Source organism: Macrobrachium nipponense, chromosome 40 (genome assembly GCF_015104395.2).
Source record: "Macrobrachium nipponense isolate FS-2020 chromosome 40, ASM1510439v2, whole genome shotgun sequence".
NCBI classification, from domain to species: Eukaryota; Metazoa; Arthropoda; class Malacostraca; order Decapoda; family Palaemonidae; genus Macrobrachium; species Macrobrachium nipponense.
In genome coordinates this window covers 39,631,616-39,651,193 of record NC_061101.1, presented here as the reverse complement: position 1 = coordinate 39,651,193, position 19,578 = coordinate 39,631,616, and the positions used below count along the sequence as shown (strand labels likewise).

The window sequence follows — 19,578 nt, the reverse complement described above, 5'->3', positions numbered from 1 at the left end:
ACACACATATATATATATATATATATATATATATATATATATATATATATATATATATACGTATATGAATTTTTATTATATATACATGTCATTTTATACGCAGCGCAAATATTAAGCAACAAATGTAGTTTATTTAATCTTCAAATCACGCTGCTTTGGGATTACCACCGAAGGGGTATCACATGTGATAAATGATTTTGCATCTTACACGCAGTTACCAACCTAACTAGCTCCTCAGTGGCGTGATCGGTATGGTCTTGACCTGCCACGTCGGTTGGCCGCGAGTACGATTCTCGGGGTATTCCGTTGAGGTGTGAGAGATGTGTATTTCTGGTGATAGAAGTTCACTCTCGACGTGGTTCGGAAGTCACCTAAAGCCGTTGGTCCCGTTCCTGAATAACCACTGGTTCCATGCAACGTAAAAACACCATACAAACCAACCTAACTCAAATGACTTGCCGAGAACAGAAAGGCTAATACTTTCTCGAGTTAGAATACTACTCTCTCTCTCTCTCTCTCTCTCTCTCTCTCTCTCTCTCTCTCTCTCTCTCTCTCTCTCTCAGGAAATGATTATTATAATTACATTTAAGTCTGACTGATATAGCCTTTCAATCGTCGCCGGGTTGCGTTATACTTTCTTTAGAGCAACCATTTCGTAGATCTTGATCATCGAAGGCTATTCTATCTCTATCTAAGCTAATTTGCCTCTTTCACGCTAATTCCCGTGTTGTATATGAAGACATTATCATCTCTGGAAAGATGTTACTCATTTGAGTGGCGCTTTAGTTTTATTGAGTTTAGGACTCAAGCACTTAGCGTTAACAGACAGAATGAGGTAAAAAAATCGTTATTTATGATTTATTTTTCTTCTCAGAATTTGTTAATAATAGCAGTAATAATAATAATAGACTTATTACTATTTATAGTAATACTGTGCAACTGGAATGGGATTTTGTGTGCAGTATTACCGTCAGGTAATGTAATTTTATATGGTGATAGATGCCTTTTTACTTTATATAAGAATATTTCATTTGACCAGTTTTGGCTGCGATCTTATGAATATGAATATATTTTCCCAATGATCTCATGAATATTGGATTCATTCGACTGCGTGTTATTTGGAAACTCGAAGGGATATTTTAATTGGCGAGGTAGTGGTTTGGTTGATGTCCAAAGAAGCAGCCCATATGACAAGATCAAAGTTAATATCCCCATTGGTGATTATATAACGCATGTAAAAATATGGCAAAATATATGGATTGAACCTGAGAGTAATGAACTGAAGCGAGTCAAACCTGGTGTAGGAAAATAGAGCTCATCATACCAAAAAGTGAGAGATATATACGCACAAGTAATTCTGACTCGTTTCCGAATAGGACATTCTCATCTGACACACGGACACCTAAGGAAGGATCCACACAACTATCCTCCTGAATGCTCAGAATGTAAAGCAATGATAACAATTGAACATTTCTGGTGTGAATTTCCAAATTATAATGAACAACGAATATCATGTTTTGGAAATAAATCAACCAGAGAAATCTTGTTAGAAACTTCAACGTTTGAAAATAACGCAATTAGAAAGTTTTTGAACAATTGTAATTTAATGTTAAAAATATATATAGTAAATAAAAACGAATCCTTCTGGCTAGTCCTGTGGGAGCAGATGATCATCTCAGTGGTCTGGTAAAACTATTTTATTTTAATGATAATAATAATTTTGTTTGTGAGACATTTTTAATGTGTGCGACGATGCTTTTCGGAGTAAATGCCACGTATGCATATTTTATATTTTGCCTTTACTGTTAGACAAAGGCGGCCTTGTGCCACGACATCCTTTTATCTAATCAAGAAGGCAATAATCAAGATACGTGTAACCTTCTCATGTCGTGAGACTTTGAGAAGAAAATGTTGTCATAGACAAGTAGCGAATGATTTTGATATGGTCCCTGCGTCTTTGCCATAAGCACTTTGTGCACTGCATCATCGTTTCTTATCTGTCATACATATATCTTTAATTAGATTTAATCAAAGGAGTTCAAAGGTAGTGCAAAGGAGTTGATACGTCATAACTTTTTATTTAGAGTATTTACATATGGTCATAGATGTAAGTAGGAGAGCATTCATTTATATAAATAATAAGTGAAGATAAATAACTTTATTTACAACAGAATCATTTACATAACACACTTGATACACAACAGCAAAAATTTCTACGATCCTTATACTTCCTCTGTACTTTTTTCTATTTTCTTTTAAACAAAGAAGACTCAATGTACGAAATATCATAGTAACCCTGAATCTTAAACTGAATGTTAGCAAACCCGTTGTAGAAAACGGATATTACGATTACTTAGACAAAATGGTAGAACTCGATACGAGACTAATTTTGTAGTGAGTGACATTTGACTGTTACAGTATTTTGATGTAAAATACAGAGTAAAAAAAAAAAAATCGGTTATTGCGCACAGATAAGTACTGTTTTATTGCGGGGCAAAACTAATAGATGTAAGGACGATAATATAGATACTGTCGAGATCATATCTGCGAAAGAGGTTTTAATGATGGATCAGTTTTTACTTTTAATACTAAAGAAATCAGTGGAAAATTATGCCACACGCACGCACATTATATGTATACTATAAATTTATCTTCTTTAGACAAAGCGTTCCAAGATTAGTCACCAAACCACCATCTCGTATAATGGAGAGGATGACTTGTTCATCACTAAATAAGAAAAGTCAAAATAATTTTTTTTTTCATTGCAAAACACCTTCGTTTCTGCCGGACGTGTGAGTGTGGTAAGAAAAAAAAAAAAGAAAAAATGAGTCAGGCGACTTCCTTTCTAAGAATAAGTTGCATAAGGACCCGAGGTAACTTCTCATGAGGGACAGGTTCAGTAATTCGCGTAATTGCTGACTTAGGAAATACTAGACCTTTCTGAGTCTCGGTGTGTAGGTTAATATGTTCTTATACACAGATGTTTTAGGAAGATTTGGATTTAATCGTTCACATAACGCAGAGAAGTTACAGGAATATTCTACTGATCTGAAATGTAACCAATAGCAAGTTAACATTTTGATTTCATATACAACAAAAATATCATACATTAATTTGAATAACCACTGCAGTTTTAGCACAAGTCAGCATTTCTGTTGAATGTTTTAATAAAGGGACAGAAACATTTTTATCGTAAAAAAAATATGAAATAAAATCTGTATGTCGAAATATTCGACAAATCGACGAAATAACGTCTTTGACCACTAAGGGACCTTTTCCATGAAAGGTCCTCTCTTAGGAATTATTCAATTTCTGTATACTGTCTAAAAGCATTAAGATCATCTTTTTATGATTAATTTAACGCTGTTTCTATGTGACTCACTCTAACGAAAGCCATAGACACTATTGGCGGTCGAAAAACTAGACTCCAAGGAGTCTACTCTGTTTAATGGAACCATTGGTCGTTTGGTGCTTTCTATGACGACCTGGTCACAGAAGTCGTCAATCTCCTCGTAAATGGGTTCGTCCTGGTTTTCGTAACAAGGGGGAGCGTCCGCTTCCTCGTAGAGATGTTCTTCTGGGTCCTCGTAGATGTGTTCGGGCATGGAATTCGTGGCTGCAGCTTTCGCTCGGTTCTGGAAAAGCATGTGTGATTTAATCCACTTCTTGCAGGCGCTGTTCACGTTTGCATTTGCGGTGTACGACCATCTCTGGGCACTCGGGTCCACGTTACAACCGCTGGCGTTCGAGCAGCTTCCGGCAACTGAGGACGACGGCGTGACCTGTCTGTGAGGTGAACTCTGACTGCAAGAACTGTTAGAAAATCTCAGATGATGCGACTGACTCTGGAAGATCGCCGGAGATGATATCAGAGAGATGGTCGACTTCGTGGATGCCTTGAACGAGTTGCAGTCACTCCGCGCTCTCGACTGTCTCTTCAGCTTCCTGGAACAGTAGACGATAATGCAGACGAGCATGATCACCAGCAGAATAGCCAGCAAGAAAAACATAATCCATGGAAGAGCAGATCGAGAGAGGAGCTGTTGATAGTCGCGCGGGTCACACTCGTAGCTCCACAGAGCTGACCCTTTCACCATGATCTGGATGTGCGTATGATTCAGCGATTTGAAAGTCATCGGCTTTCCTATTTTCTTTTCATCATCAAGGAACACTTGGTATATCTTATGTTTCTTGTTTGCGTGGACTCTCACCTCGTGCCAGCTCTCCAGATCACGGAAATCGTCTGAGTACAGCCTCCGAGTCCCTAAATTTCCAAATCCAAAAAGGGCAGGAGAGCAAACTCTGTGGTAGGTATTAATATTCATGTACTGGAAATTTCTCTCCGGTTTTACGTATATCTTTGGGGTATTCCCTATGTATGTTTCGATGAGGCAGGGCTCAAGGGCTCCATCGTCAACGTTTCTGTAAAAGTGGCATCCAACACTATCGGTAGCTGTCATTTCACACCGAGGCGTACTTTCACAAGTCATGTCACTCGCAACCGAGCCTATAAAATTGCGCATTGCTTCCCTTTCTTCTCCTGAAGAAGACTGTACGCACAGGGCAGTGAAGACAATCACGAAAAAATGCTGATCCATCTTTGCAAAGAAGTTGTTCACTTTTACAAGAGAGCTATAGTTGTACGAGGGGAACAAGGACCTCCACCTTCTACTTCCTATTTACGAGGTCAAGTTTTACAGGGCAGGCCTCATTCACCGCGATTTCACTTTCAGAAACAAGACAACTGGGAGCTGAGCGTCAGCTTCCTTGGGCAGCCGTCTTTGAAGTGGAAAAAGAGGGCAGGTGAAGGATTAACCGCAAATGATGAGTAGAGTGATTCACATCCTGTCGTGGAAGCATATTGTTTTGCTTAACCGCGTTTAAGAGACCAGGGCGCGTGACGTCACAGTATTGGTGATTCATACCCAAAGCTGCGCGCTGGCTGACCTGTTGTATCTAGACCGTGGTCAAGATGGCGGTGGTGGTAGTGAGCACGGGCCAGACAGTGAGTAACCAGAGCCCATTCGAAGAAACATGAGACTTTAGAATAAAGAAAATGGAGGTACGGATAAAAAAAAGCACATATGGACATATTATTCATTTTTAATAACGATGAATAAAAGATGGAAGGGTACTTGTGGTTCAAATGAGCACTTGGCGCTTCAGAGAGGATGGTCAAGATGAGTTTGATAGTCCTGTCATGAGGACAGAATCTTATCTTTTTCTTTTTACTTTTCAGTCACTGGGCATAAAACCATGTGTTTTTTAAGAACATTTTTAATCAATTATGTTAACAGAACGCCAATATTAGATGAAATGATACTCCCGGATTCCTTAGCTTGTGACGTAACCTAGCACAAACTTTGGCAATGCAGACTGGAATCAGGAACTAGTTTCTTAGTTTTAAGATATGAATCTTAAAGCGATAATATAATATTAATAAAAGAGATATCACAGCTAATCTACAAATTTATTCTTACATAAGAAAAGACTCAAAGCACGTAAAAAGTTGATGAATTGGTAGTATTTATCAGCATGTTTCAGAAGAAATTCTAAATTTTGATTTGCTAAGTGATACTCAAGAATTCGAAAGTTTGTAAGCCATCTGCATTTTTTTTTATTCTTGCAAATATATAATTGTGAACTAATACGCAAAACAAACTGTTGAACATTGAACTCATTCCGGAGACGCCATTTCTCACCTTCAATGCTGAATGGCATGCCATCAAACAGATGAACAGTCTGACAGCTACCAAGTGAGGAGCGATTATTTGCCAATGAAAAACAACAGTGCAGAAAAACAATTTGACAAGAGAAAGGGGCAAAAATAATCAGTGCAATTGAGTGTAGTATATATATCCACACTTATACAGCAACGTTTAAGTTTATACATGAACACACACGTGGATATGCGACCGGATAAAAAAACATATGAATTCTTATTTTTTTATCATTGCCATTACCAATGGGCAAATATTTTATGAAAAAAAAATGAAAATGTTATGAACGTGCTGGAAAACTATTGCGTGGGAATCCCATATTTGAAAACCCTGTAAAAAAATGAATTACGATAAAACCGGATACCTATGATAATAAATACATAGTTAGCTGCTGAGATGTGTCAGTGATTCAAAAATCAATTATTAAGGAAGGGAAGTGCGAAATGAAAAGAAAAGAAAAACATGATCTGAAACTGGACCGGAGACAGCCATTGCACAAGAGTCGGGGATTCGCTGTCATTGCTGACAAAGTAGAAAGACGATGACGTCACAAGGAGTGAACGAGATGGAGCTAGTTCGTTACTCACACATTCACGAATTTCTGGCTCGGCCTGTGAACGATAAAGTGGATTTTTTTTTTTTTTTTTTTTTTTTTTTTACACAGGATGTTTGTCTGCTCAAAGAAAGCCCCGTTTGTTTTGGACTTTTATTTTATTTTATTTTATCTTTTATTCGTGAGTGGTATTCATGATTATTATCGAAAAAGAAATGGATGGTCACAGTTGTATTGTACTGAAACAAGCGATATTTTATGCCAAATCATATCTCTCTCTCGACGTCGTCCAACCCGGGGCCATCCTTCCACCCCCGACCCTTATTTGAATGGCTAGGTATAGGTGATGGTAATCAACGTTCGTAGGGTCAGAACCTGGTTCCCGATCCTCTCTTATACTGTCATTTCCCTCTAACTTTCCATCTGGTCGTAAACTTTGGAACAATACGCCAGTATTGATGGGAAAGTTGAAGTTACGATACGCGCGCACACACACACACACAGAAAAGATGTTAAAAATGATGAGCATTTCGTTCATACCTTTCGAACCCAACAGACAGAGAGAAAAATGTTTTTTTGTAAATTATGGACAGGTGTCACTTACACCTCTATGAGTGTTTCAGGTTACTAAGGACTTTCAGATGACTAAGACATCCTGTCCTTAGTCAGTTTCCTCCCTTCTGTCTCAAGATCATACTGTAGTGACCGCTTCCTAAAGTAGATATTACTCATAACATTATATACTCGTGCCTGTAGTCAATGGAACAGGGCTTCAACACTTCATTAATGGCTCTGCGAACGGCTGGAAATAGAGTATCTAGTTTTGTTGAATATTGCTTGACTATACTCTGTTTTTTTTTTTATCTGTCCATCCGCCTGTGGTGGTCGCGCATGGTAACACTGCGTCCCGGGCTTTAAATAGATACTCTATGTGTGTTTTAGGTAAATAAAAGGACATCTGGGGGTACATTTGCAACTGAAAAGTGTTTTAATAATTTACTGTATGCGAATTACACCGTTAATATTCGAAATAGGATATTATTTAAAGCCCGGGATGCAGTGTTACCTTGCGCAAACACCACAGGTGGATGGACAGATGGAAAAAAACAGAGTATAGTGTCTGGGATTGTTTTAAAACTGTCAGTTTTTGCTTTTAAATGAAGAGAAAAAGGTACATAACTCTGCTGGGTAAGTTCTTAGCAGCCAGTGCTCAGATAGAGACTATATTATGTCATGCGATGAAATGTAGTATTATATGCATGGCTGCATTTAAATTGGATTCAAATGGATCTACAGTCAGCCTCAAAATTATTTCTAAAAATTTCCCTTTTATCTCCAGTCTGCGAAATTAAAGAAAATAACCGACAATTCTCCCTTTCCTCTCATCTTCATTTTCTCCTCAGACGACCTACTCGGAATTATCATTCGTATAAGGGTGTCGTTCATGATGAAGAATAAAACGAATGATGTGTTTCAGCTAAAAAAATAAAAAAAAATTATGAAATGATATCCGAAGTACATTGCATGTTTCTTGTCTCTTTTATGTCATTTCCGGAGTCATCAGATGCATATGACTCATTTGTTTACTTCGAGAATTATGTGATTTAAACATCTTTGCGAGACATTTAAAGGAATTATAGGTTTTAGCCAGTTTTAGCAAAAAGAACAGACCACGATTCGGTCGATTTTTGTATTGCATTCCGACGTCTCTGGATTACTATATCTAATGTTTTATTTTTTACATACCGCTGACCTGTTGCAGCACTAAACGCTTTAGGTAAGCTCAGTTTAATATTATTTTAGACAATTTAGATCATTTGCATTACATGTCAAGGTTTCCAAGTCTTACTAAATAACTGCATAAATCTTATTACGCATCTCAACTCATTTAAACCCCATCTAGGTGAATAATCTAGGTGATTAATGATTGAATTTGTAGATAGATATAAAAAGCTGTGAATATAGTATAACAGCTTTATGGCTGTGGACAGCTTCAATCACTTGAGGATATTTTGGAACCCTTATAATTCTGTATTATTCCAGGTAAAAGTTATTCGCTTGATCACCATCTTCGTCGTGTCAGGTCTTCTCATCGTCTCGGCCCTGGTGTGGATCTTCACCAATGGCTCCTTCTACAGAAACCGCTTCTTGGGTAAGGGGAGGGTCAACAATTTAACAATGTTGCACACAACTGCAGTTCACTCTTATGTTAACAGAGTCAAGAGTCACAAAAAAAAAGCAAGGATTTAAGATTTATAAAAAATAACAGACAGGCGCATCATAAAATCAGTTTGAAGAATTGCTATCGTCATTATTGCTGTTGTTCCTTCACTCTGTCTTGCCAACTTTCCTTTAGAGAGAGAGGAAAAAGAATTAACGAATGCTCTCTGCCTCATTCTGTAAGGTTTGGTAATGCATCCATTGTAACAACAATATTCAAAATTCGTCGTTTGAGATGTCACATATCTGAGGCTTTGGCAGTTGCAATATGCTATTTCTGTTACGGTGTTTTAGATATTCCTTGTAATGACCACCTGACCTAAATGATAGATTGGGCATTTGTTTGCGGTCTAACCCCGCTACTTTGTGCATTTCTTTCCTGTCATCTTGCTAATATTGCATTCTGCTCTTTTCCAGAGTCATTTATGGGCCTTTTGGTTATCATCTTAGTCTGCACTACTGTGGAGGCATGTTGGAAGCCTTGGACTTCCTCCTCCTCCTCCTCCTCCTCCTCCGCCCCCAGCTTTCCCAGCCATGGAGGCAGTGTTTCAAGCAGTTCGACTATGGATATACCTCTGGTATATTCTGAATCTCCTCCTGCCTATGAGGACGTCGTGAGAACAACTGTATATGAAACCAGTTTTTCAGACTTTGTGGAGCCAAGGAACGAGTCTCGCCTAGGTGCCGTTGCCTCGTCTACTGATTCGAATGGGACAACCTCATCCAAGAGCAGCAGTGAAAGGACAAACGATGAGCGCGGCGTTTCCGGAGATGTTTTACTAAGGACTCAGGCGACGCACGACGATTTTCAAGAAGTCTATATCCCAAGGAGATTTTCACCCTTCTTCAGTGAAGAGGGTTCAGTCCCAAACTCGCCCACGACGTCAAGAGAACTGCAGCTTGCTGTCGACTGTCTGCCGACCTACGAAGAGGCTGTTGGCTCTCTTCAGTTGCACTCCAGGGACCCGAGTGGGAGCGATGCCAGTGTGCAGAACAGTGATCTAATCTTATTCATGTGAACCAAAATGGAGGCTGATTTTTAAATAAATTGCAAAAAAAGATGTTTGTCGATACCAAAAATGTGTTTAAACTAAAAAAGCTAGTTGTTACTTAAATATCTAAAATGATTTAATAACTGTTTTTTTATAGTGCACCTTGCAGTGGTGTGTGAGGAATTATGTCTATGTCTTTCTGTTGTAAAGTATTATCAGACTTCTGAAAAATGTTAGATAACCATATTACTTTTCATAATTGCAAAGTAAGAAGAGAATGTGATAAAAAAAAGTGCTGATTTGCTCATTTTTTCTCGTGGAAATAACCAAATACCTTTCAGCGGAACACTACAGATAACAAATCCTATAGATAAAAGAGTAAAAAGTAATCAATAAAAAAAAGATGGTACGATTTCTGTTGATTGTCTTAGGTAACTTGATATCTGATTGTAGCTTAGTCAGTTTAAATAAATAAAATAAAAAAATTACGAACCATCTGTTGGTACGGTATCACGTGTCCATGATATTCTAGACATGGAGTAAGTGAACTGAAGTAATTTGTGTTTAATACAATTATCGTTTCTAATATAGTTATCGCATTTAATGACGTTGCTGTATTTACAATAGTCACTGTTATAAAGCATTCGGTATCATTAAGATTATCAAATATATATGTATGTTTTAATGCATTTACTCGTATTAGCATGATAAATAAAATAACAATCAGTTTTATGGTATACTATGTATATAAAATAATAATTTACCAAACAGATAATTATTTATTGGCATTTTTCCTCATGAAACCTTTCATTAATCAATAGAACTGAACTGGTAGACATATAAAAAAGATTAGCACCATGTTCATTTTTCAAAATGTTGCATACAACGCACAAAGGCAACAAGTTTTCATTCATCATAAATAACAGTGAAACAGAAGTAAAATTATCAATCATGCTAGAGAAACATATATAAGTATAATATTAAGAAAGGCGTATATGTGTAATGTTGTATATATAATGTTGAAATAAACATGTAACGAAATAAGAAATACCTACTAGTAGATCGTGAATGGAAAATTTAACCTGAATAGAAAACAACCAGAAAAAGGAGAACCGCTCCAAAGATATTCCAGTGACAGGTACAAATGTAAACAATCTCCATTTTGAAAGCAGCGTTAATCGTATCAGACAGTAATTTGTAGAAAAAAAAACGTTTTCGTAACATAAATATGAACAGTCATATTACCTCCACATATGCACCCACATGTACATCAGGTTAGTCTATCTCAAATAAAATATTTAGCCGAAAAATACGAAGAGCTTCCATCTTTATATGTATAAATAAATGAAGAGATAGTAAGTGAACACCGACTTTTGCCTAGCCTACGAAAAGAGTTAATTTTGTCTCTTTCACAGAGAACACTTAATTATTCAATTATGCTTAGGCTATATAGTTTGATCAAAATACTTTTTAAATCAAAACGGTTGTTCTCACTGTAGCATCATCTAGTTTATGGAAAATATCACTTAGTTTTAAGGAAGTGTCCACCTGATATGTAAAAAAATTGCACCTTTCATAATTATCAATTTAACCCCTGCGGTAACACCAGATATCTTTTATGATCCCTGAATCCATCAACCTCAGGTAAGCCTATATTAGAAAATGTCACGAATCGTCACCGTAAACAAAGAATTAGGGAAAAAAAAAAAGGCTCCCGGTCCAAGTTACTGTGTCCATTTCGGGGGATGTTTTCAGTTATATGCCGATTCCAAGAGGAGGAACTAAAGTGCTGACATCACGACCATAATCATCTGCGATCGGCCGATAAGAAATAATATTTTTGACGGTTCAGTGAAAAGAGGTTTACATCAAGGAACACAGCTACCCACAGATTTTACCACCGAAAGTACTAGAAACTACATCTTGCCCAGAAGAGTAGGAGAATTTCCCACGACTTCGTCATAATCTGGAGGAATATCTCTTCCCAGTGGATTGCCCTTTTTCATTGATCCTGATATTGTAGGGACGATGATGGACTTTGGGCACACAACCTCTTGGTTCATGGAGGTAACATTTGGTGTCTGGTCGCTCCTTCTGGAATCACTGTGTCTCAGGAGGACTTTAATGTCTTGATGGCAGTGGAAGATGGCAGTAGACCCGGAGAGTGCAGTGCAGAGCCCTGTAAAATGGAGTTTGTTTTGGGTTTCACAGTTCTGAGAAAAGTCTTCAAGTTTAAAGTACAGGGTATGAACAGACATGAGTAGGAGTATATATATATATATATATATATATATATATATATATATATATATATATATATATATATATATATATATATATATATATATATTGCTATCGGGCGCTGAGGGAGCACTTGCACCCCAAAACTAGGATTGACCCCCTAGTCTTTGAAATAATAACAACAGTCAAATTCACTTCAGGGTGAATCCTATACATGGTTTCAAAATGCTCCAAAATGAGCAAAAATTTCCAAAAATTTGTCGGGGATGTTTACAACGGGCCAAACCCTACCCGCTGCTGATAAGGCTCACTCAGCTCACCACCCAACCCATACCGTTCTAAGCCATTGCCCCAACCCCGCACCCCCCGCCCCCCGCCCCCAAGAAGAAAATCTGAAATGCCGCCACTGCTTAATTCCCAAATCGACAACATTGTCATACGATGATTCTGTTCGTATAGCCTATTGTATATACTTTAGTATACAATTTCAGTTTATTTTATTTTCAAATCTTATTCAGCCTGCCAGTTGTTTGATTTACCCTTATTTAGTGTTTTCATTAAATTCCAACAGAAAAATGCCTGCATTGGATATCGATAAACATAACATCATGTCTGGAAAGACCAAATTGCCTTTGTTTATCGTTACCACAGTCAGTTTCAGGACATTAGATCCCTTATTCACTATATCGCAATATACGTACCGAAAAATAAGGTCAGAAACGTTGATCCAACGAAAGCAGCTGTGATTATGCATCCGATACCTATGAAAAAGGCCAGGAGCGGTATCCCCCATTTGCAGCGTCTGAAATACTGGAAAGTGAACAGATTAATGTTGAATATTTATATTTATATACAATTTAGTAAAAATATAGATAGGCATTTTTCATTTATCTTGTGGAGTTTTAATGAAGATGCGCTTATATTCATTTCGGCGCAAAGTCTCAGAAATAGACATACCAGTACATTACGAATTATATTGAAAGACTGGCGATCTCTTAGGCCTACAGATTTCCATTGCCCTGATTTCCTGGCAATTTGTCGACTCCACGACTTTTTATCAATTGAATAACTCGAGAACAACTTTTACTAAATTCCAAATTATGAAATACTGTATACATAAATTTCAGAAAAATGTATAGCCAATAAAAAGGAAAGTCTTCTTGAAGAGATTTAACGCTCTGTCAGTTTTCAGAAGAAGAAGAAAAAGAAAGCGAAGAAGAAAACGAAGAAGACAACGCATGGAGAGAAAGAAGTTAACTTACCTCCTTGATACCGTTACATCCCATGTTGGTTTTCCTTGTAGCTCCTCTTTCCTTAGGATTGACTGTTTGTCCTTTTCTTTTATCTGTACTCAGTCATGGCACGGAGTAGATAATATCACCGTTCTTCTGCCTGTTTACCAGGGCTGAGGTGCAGAAAGTCGCTTATCTAATCAGATAAACTTATCGCATTTTTATCAAAATTACATGGTGTTAACGATTGACGTGTTATTTTCTTTAATGAGATGTGTTGCTGAAATTCAATAGTGCTCAATTACAGTAAGATATTTTGTTATAAAGCATCATAGGGGTATATATATATAATATATATATATATATATATAGATATTATATATTAATATATATATATACATATATATATATATATATATATATATATATATAATAGTATGATGTATGTATGTATATATCACAGAAAATCATAAAAGTCAGAGAATCGGTCAAGACTGGCATACAGATAGGCCAAAATTGTAATTAATTTATAGCCAGTACTAAACAATGAGCCCATAAGTCGAAAGATAAGATAAAACACGTTTCAAAGTTAAATAGATTAATATGCGGATATTTATTAAACAAATAAATACAAATAGAAAATAAAGGTATATATGTGCATATCCATATACATATATATATATATATATATATATATATATATATATATATATATATATATATATATATATATATATATATATATATGGAGATATATATGTAAACATAATTTATAAATGCATTATATATATTAAATAAACACATATCACACATAAGAAGGTAAAGTTAACCTTCATTCTAGTTTAATCAGCCAAGGTTTTAGTGCGATACTGTCATCGCCTCACGAGTCTTTCAGGTAACCGAGAAGGTAGGGTCGTTTGAATAAACATAACCTGTTTTAGGGTCAAGGAACTGGTTGAAATCACACAAACTTTATGCACAGCCGGGTTAGAACTGAAGGGCATATAACCCCAACCTCCGTAATCAGGTTATCTGATATCAGAGAAAATATGATAAGGGCAAAATGAAGCAGTTATTCAAATAGGATGGTATTTTAGTTTCAGACAGCAATAAGGCTGAGGCGTGTGCTTAAGGTTTTGTGGGCTGGAAAAGTATTATGATTTGGAACAAATAATGGAGCAGTCGGAATGGAATGCGATTTCCATCCTGTTTGTGAGTGAGATTAAAAGAACCATGATAACTTGTCTGTATTACTCATTGAAGGTTACATTATGGTAGAGATGGACTTGAGGACAAATACACCGAACAGTGCGCTCTCTGAATCACAGGAAAGAGACTTTACCAATATGGCTGGACACAGAACTGAAAACAGAATTTCCTTTTGGGGGGTAAGCCAAAAAGAAGCGTTTCATGTCTTGAAATATGAACAGAATATAAAACTCTTATTAGAATTATCTGTTGCCCTCACTGATATAGAACTAACATCCTCAACCGGCTCAGTAATCTCAAGTACGATGTAAGTTTGGATTCCTCTTCAATCAGGATAAGAGGCGAGGAATTTCATGAAGGATGGATCTTTTTTGTGTGTGTGTGTGTCTGCTTGTAATCAATGAAGGAGACTCGAAAGATTCTTTTGCGTCGTTATCTAATCTTGATGAGCTGTAACTCCGAAGTTGCCTGGTAAGAACATGTGATTGATATCACTAGTGATATCGGATCTTAAATGTAGCTTAGGACAACAGATCCAGTAAGCCTGGCCGCCAGGGAGCCAGAGCATTAAAGAGGGTTGAATCACTCAGTATCTGGGTCTTTCATCAAAGTATTTGCAAACTTGTCACTGTCTATAATTCCTAATAATAATCAATATTACCCTTCTGCCTCACAAACAAGTTTTCTGTCATGCATTCTTTTTTACTGAGCAGTAGCCTGGATACGCGGTTTGCCGTGTTTTATTGATATGGGACTTTATATTAATTTGCAGCTGTTGGAAGTCAAGAAGAGATTACAAACACACACACACACACACACACACACACACATATATATATATATATATATATATATATATATATATATATACATATGTATGTATGTATATATCTAAACAACGGGAGCACTGCCCCGTTATTCACATAGGTAACGTTAAGCCAAGAGCGGAAGGCTTACTGGTAACACCTTGTCTGGTAACACATTCTCCTCTCTCTCTCTCTCTCTCTCGCAACCTCCACTCCATTATCTAAGGTCACCAAATCAGAGTCAGAGCTACAAAAATATACGTTTATTCAAAGCAAAGTACTAATTGAATATTTCAGATTCTTGCAGGATAATTAAAAGAATGATAATTCATAGTTCAATTAACTTACATAACCCCAGGTAAATAATAGTCTCAATCGGTAATAGTCAAACACCAATCTCCTCTCCAAAATATAGTCCCTTCCACAACAGGACACATCCCCCTCCACTAGGAAACTTAGTCCCCTCCACTAGATCCGCCTGTTTAAAAGTCAGGAGAGCACACTAGTGAGCACACACAATTGTAAAGACAAAGTCAAAAGATTAAATGAAATAGAACATCTTTACAAAATGTCAAAAACAGTAAGCCACATCTTTGGCTAAAGCACAATAACTTACCCATTGCAGCTTGGAATATCACACACTGAAATAAATAAACTTTCGCAGAGCTAGCCCGGCATTCTGCCTTTTCTCCCCCGCAACTGTCTCCATCCTTCTGACTAATACATGCCATTAAGAACGGACATAGCTCGTACGTACACATGAATTCACACCCTTCGGTAACTAGTTGCAAAGGCACCTTGAGCAAGCTCTCATGGCTCTGATATGCTTAGGTAAGGAACTTTAACATCGCATCACCCAAAAAAAGTCATCAGCATTCTTAAGCTGTCTCCAACTTTCAGTATCTAAGGAAGTTAAAAATGATGAATCTATACATTCCTCCTTTTTACACACATACACACACACACACACACACACACATATATATATATATATATATATATATATATATATATATATATATATATATATATATATATATATTATATATATATATATCTATATATCTATATATAGTATATATTCCATGACATGATGTGATCCCAGAGGTAAATTCAAAGCAAACTTCTTTTAGATTTTGTAAAGGACTCCTGTGCCATAAATCAAGAAGACGTGTGAATCGTGCGGAAAAAAAATAACCAAAGGGAGAAAAAAAAGTAGGCGATACAGTTAGAGAACAGGCGGTTGCTGCATGCTTAATTATCTTTATTTATTCTTCTATCTGTCAATTTCAGTATTTCGGGTTTGGTAGGCCTCTGCTGGGATTGTTCCTCGCGGTCTTCATCATCGCGCTTCTGATCATTGTAGGGTGGCCAATTCCAGCTGCTTTCTTCGGTGAGTGAGTTCAGGAAGATGGTTACCGCCTTTTGTTTTTCATATTGAGTCATACGTTCCTTTTCTTATTGTGCTATGTAGGTTCTTAGTATGATGATTACAGAAACAGAAATTTTTGTGACAGAAATCAGTAACGTATCAAATGTAGAATCAGTGACAAAACGTTGAACGAGCCTAGTGTCATCTTCTCTTAGTCGTTTTGCAATATTGTACTAATGAATGGAGGGATTCGTTCTTCTGGTAAGCTTTATGCAGCTATATCTATAAATCTTTTCAAGTGATGTCATTCAGGGTAAATGTAAAGTCCCTTCGTTGTGTTCCAGTTCTCGTATCCCTGGGATTCCTCTACGGCATCTATAAATCCTGCCAAATGACTGGGAGGGAAGGCGTCAACGTCCCAGGGCCAAGACTCAGAAGTCGCCAGCCTGCAGGAGACAGAGACCCTTTCGATGGGAACAACCAGATGTTCTTGGAACTCGCTGCAAATGCCCTTGTGAGGGACCACAGGGGAACGACTGGAAGCTTCCCACCGCAAAGTTCCATGAACAGGGCGTCTCCTCCACCCGACGACCCGCCTCCAGATTACTACGAAGTGACGGGAATCTCAAAATCTGTGGGGTTTTCTTCGGGAGAAGGAGGATGCAACCCTTCGTCGGAGCTGTCGACGCGTCCTCCTTCACGCGCTGGTGACCTTGGTTCCGATGTCGTGTCGAGAGACGACGGGTGTGATATTCTGGCGTCAGGAAATCCTCACCTGGTGCTGTTCAGACTGCCCAGTTACGACGAGGCGGTTGCCAACGGTCAACGGAGTGGTGGTCATTTTTCTACAGAAAGCGCAGACATAGAATAGCGATAGATAGCCTCAGTATTTACTATACTGGCTCTATTTTATTTTATCAAAACCATTTAAACTTACAGATGAATTCTGAGATATGAAAAAGTTGACACTGTGTTTCTAATGAACCGTTGCTGATAGATACATAAAAATTTCTCGTGATTCCCTTGACAATATATTATATATTTTTTAAAGATCTATGCAAGAGAAAACGAAACTGTACAGCAAACGTGGCAATGAGGAAAAAGTAATTGGTGCTGTCCTATTTTTAAACAATGAATTTCCCACTTTTTCGAAGTCCCATAAAATGGATAAAAACAAGTTCAGCGATTTCTGTCACAGGATTGTTATGTTTCCTATGTTACAATACCAAACCAAACGAAGGGCTAGCTATTGCTAACAAGAAACACAGAGCTGATTCGCTTAATGCTTCCTTCGCGCATTTCTTATATCATCTCAAGTACAGGTAACAGTAAAACAATTAAAAAACCTAACTCTTATAATAGTTTGATTGGAAACAGATTATGGCCTCTCGACATGACGTTTTAGTGTAGCGTTCCAAATGAAATAAAAATAGAGGGAGAATTCAGAAGATCACAGTAAATATGTCTACCATAAGAGTTTGGAAACCTGTTCGTTGTTATACTGGAGTATATGCCGATCACTTTCTGTAACAGAACTCATACTGTCTACATGGTATTTAAGATGCAGAATCTCATTGCTTGGGACTTTTAAAGTTGTCTTCCAAAAATTCCTTTTTTTAATGCTTCCACAAATAACAAAAATGCTTAGACGTATTAAATCTTCGCTGTTTCTTGTTTGATGAAATAAAAGGGCTAATGGTCTCTGTCATTTGATTTAAAACTGATTTTAAAAGGTAATACTTTTTTATCATGGCTAGCTATAATTCAAAGACATTAAAATTCTGACAGATTTAGCTTTGCAAGGCACTGAAATTTACCAAAACAGACTTACAGCCCAAGACATTACAGCTTCATGATCCAGTTTAGAGTTCGTAACAAACTTTGTAGACCCTATTTTGAGGGCAGTGAGAATAACTGGCTGAGTGTTGCAAAATATTTAAACCCGAATCATTTAGGCTCATAATCACGCAATTCTGGACGTATTGCTATGTATTGGAGTCTCGGAAGAAAGAAAACAGGAATTCTAACTATTTATAAGTTTATCTTCATGTAGTTGAAAAGTCTGTAATTTACACGTGCTCATCAAATTTTTAATTCAAGTAGCAGAATGCAAGATCTGGTCTCGCATTTACAAAAATTGTCAGTGAGTTTTTTAAGTTTGGAGAGAGAGAGAGAGAGAGAGAGTCTGTTATTTGATTCAGTCTGAACCATACTTTTACTGGCTCCAGTGTCTATTTCTTTTATATGATACTTGACCTTACTGCTTTTATTTGGTACAAGAAAAGATATTCTTTTACCTGAAAAGGCAAAATCAGACGAATTCAAGCACAAAAGATCTTACTTTTTACCTTTACTCGCCCGAGAAAAAGAGAAATTAAAATCCATTAACACAGTAACGACTATTGATCAAATATGGATATTTCTATTGTAAAGATAGAAGTTATACCGCCAGTAATATTTTTTCTTCAAAACATTATACCTCTATTGATATTGTTCTGAACATACTTACAGTTTATCAAATAATGTTATTTGGTACATTTCCTCCATTTTTTTTTCCATTTGATACATCTGGTCTGCTCGGTACATTTGGTCCACTGGGTCCATGTGATCCATTGCATTCATTTGGTATATTTGATACACCTGGTCCAGTGGGTCCATGTTATCATATTAACTCCATCAACAAATATTTTCATTGCCTTTTCAGTAAAACAATGGAGGGACCTTCTTGAAAGTGTTTTTGTTGCAGATCTTTGACATAGGGAATGTTGAGTTGCTACTTCAGAAAGTAATGCAAAATTGTCTTATTTCTGACTTATAATTCTTTTTAAAAAGACTAGGATTGATCAACGTGCATATTTTACAGTGGACGCTAGTGCATTAATATGAAATGACTTCAACGCTTACAGGTGAAGGAAAGGCTTTTGAAAAGGAAGATTCCCATCAATAGGATAATGATCTAGACATGAATGATGCTTAGGTTCTTTACAAGATCTCCAGAATTCTATTTCATGATGACCGTTATTAAGGTTTGCCAATCCATTTTTCAGTGTTCTCCAATGACTCTCATGTTTCAACCACTCAAAGCCATATCTATTCCTGGCATAGAGACCCGGATTTGGCCTCACTGCAATATCCTTGCCTGCATACTTTATTAGAGTTGGTTTGTCTGTATATTCAGGTGGAAGAAATTGGTAAGAAGAGGCATTGTGTTGATGGCAGTACAGTTCTAAAAT

General features: G+C 37.0%; 3 protein-coding genes across 3 annotated transcripts in view; 2 read left to right on the top strand and 1 right to left on the bottom strand.

The window, feature by feature from the left end:
- LOC135212105 (uncharacterized) overlaps positions 1-10,264 on the top strand; it is an 11,464-nt gene extending 1,200 nt beyond the window's left edge. The window contains exons 2-3 of the mRNA XM_064245489.1: positions 8,317-8,425; positions 8,911-10,264. Of these exons, the coding sequence (XP_064101559.1) occupies positions 8,317-8,425; positions 8,911-9,512 (711 nt within the window). The 3' untranslated portion in view covers positions 9,513-10,264. The remainder of the gene's footprint in view (positions 1-8,316; positions 8,426-8,910) is intronic.
- Positions 10,153-13,259, bottom strand: LOC135212106 (uncharacterized). The gene is made up of 3 exons (XM_064245490.1): positions 12,989-13,259; positions 12,428-12,536; positions 10,153-11,664 (listed from the first exon to the last, which is right to left on the bottom strand). The coding sequence occupies exons 1-3, from the start codon at positions 13,010-13,012 to the stop codon at positions 11,402-11,404; spliced, it is 396 nt and encodes a 131-aa protein (XP_064101560.1). The 5' UTR covers positions 13,013-13,259; the 3' UTR covers positions 10,153-11,401.
- A 444-nt stretch (positions 13,260-13,703) lies between these two features.
- Positions 13,704-18,065, top strand: LOC135212103 (uncharacterized). The gene is made up of 3 exons (XM_064245487.1): positions 13,704-14,346; positions 16,267-16,366; positions 16,690-18,065. The coding sequence occupies exons 1-3, from the start codon at positions 14,230-14,232 to the stop codon at positions 17,214-17,216; spliced, it is 744 nt and encodes a 247-aa protein (XP_064101557.1). The 5' UTR covers positions 13,704-14,229; the 3' UTR covers positions 17,217-18,065.
- Positions 18,066-19,578: the final 1,513 nt, after the last annotated feature.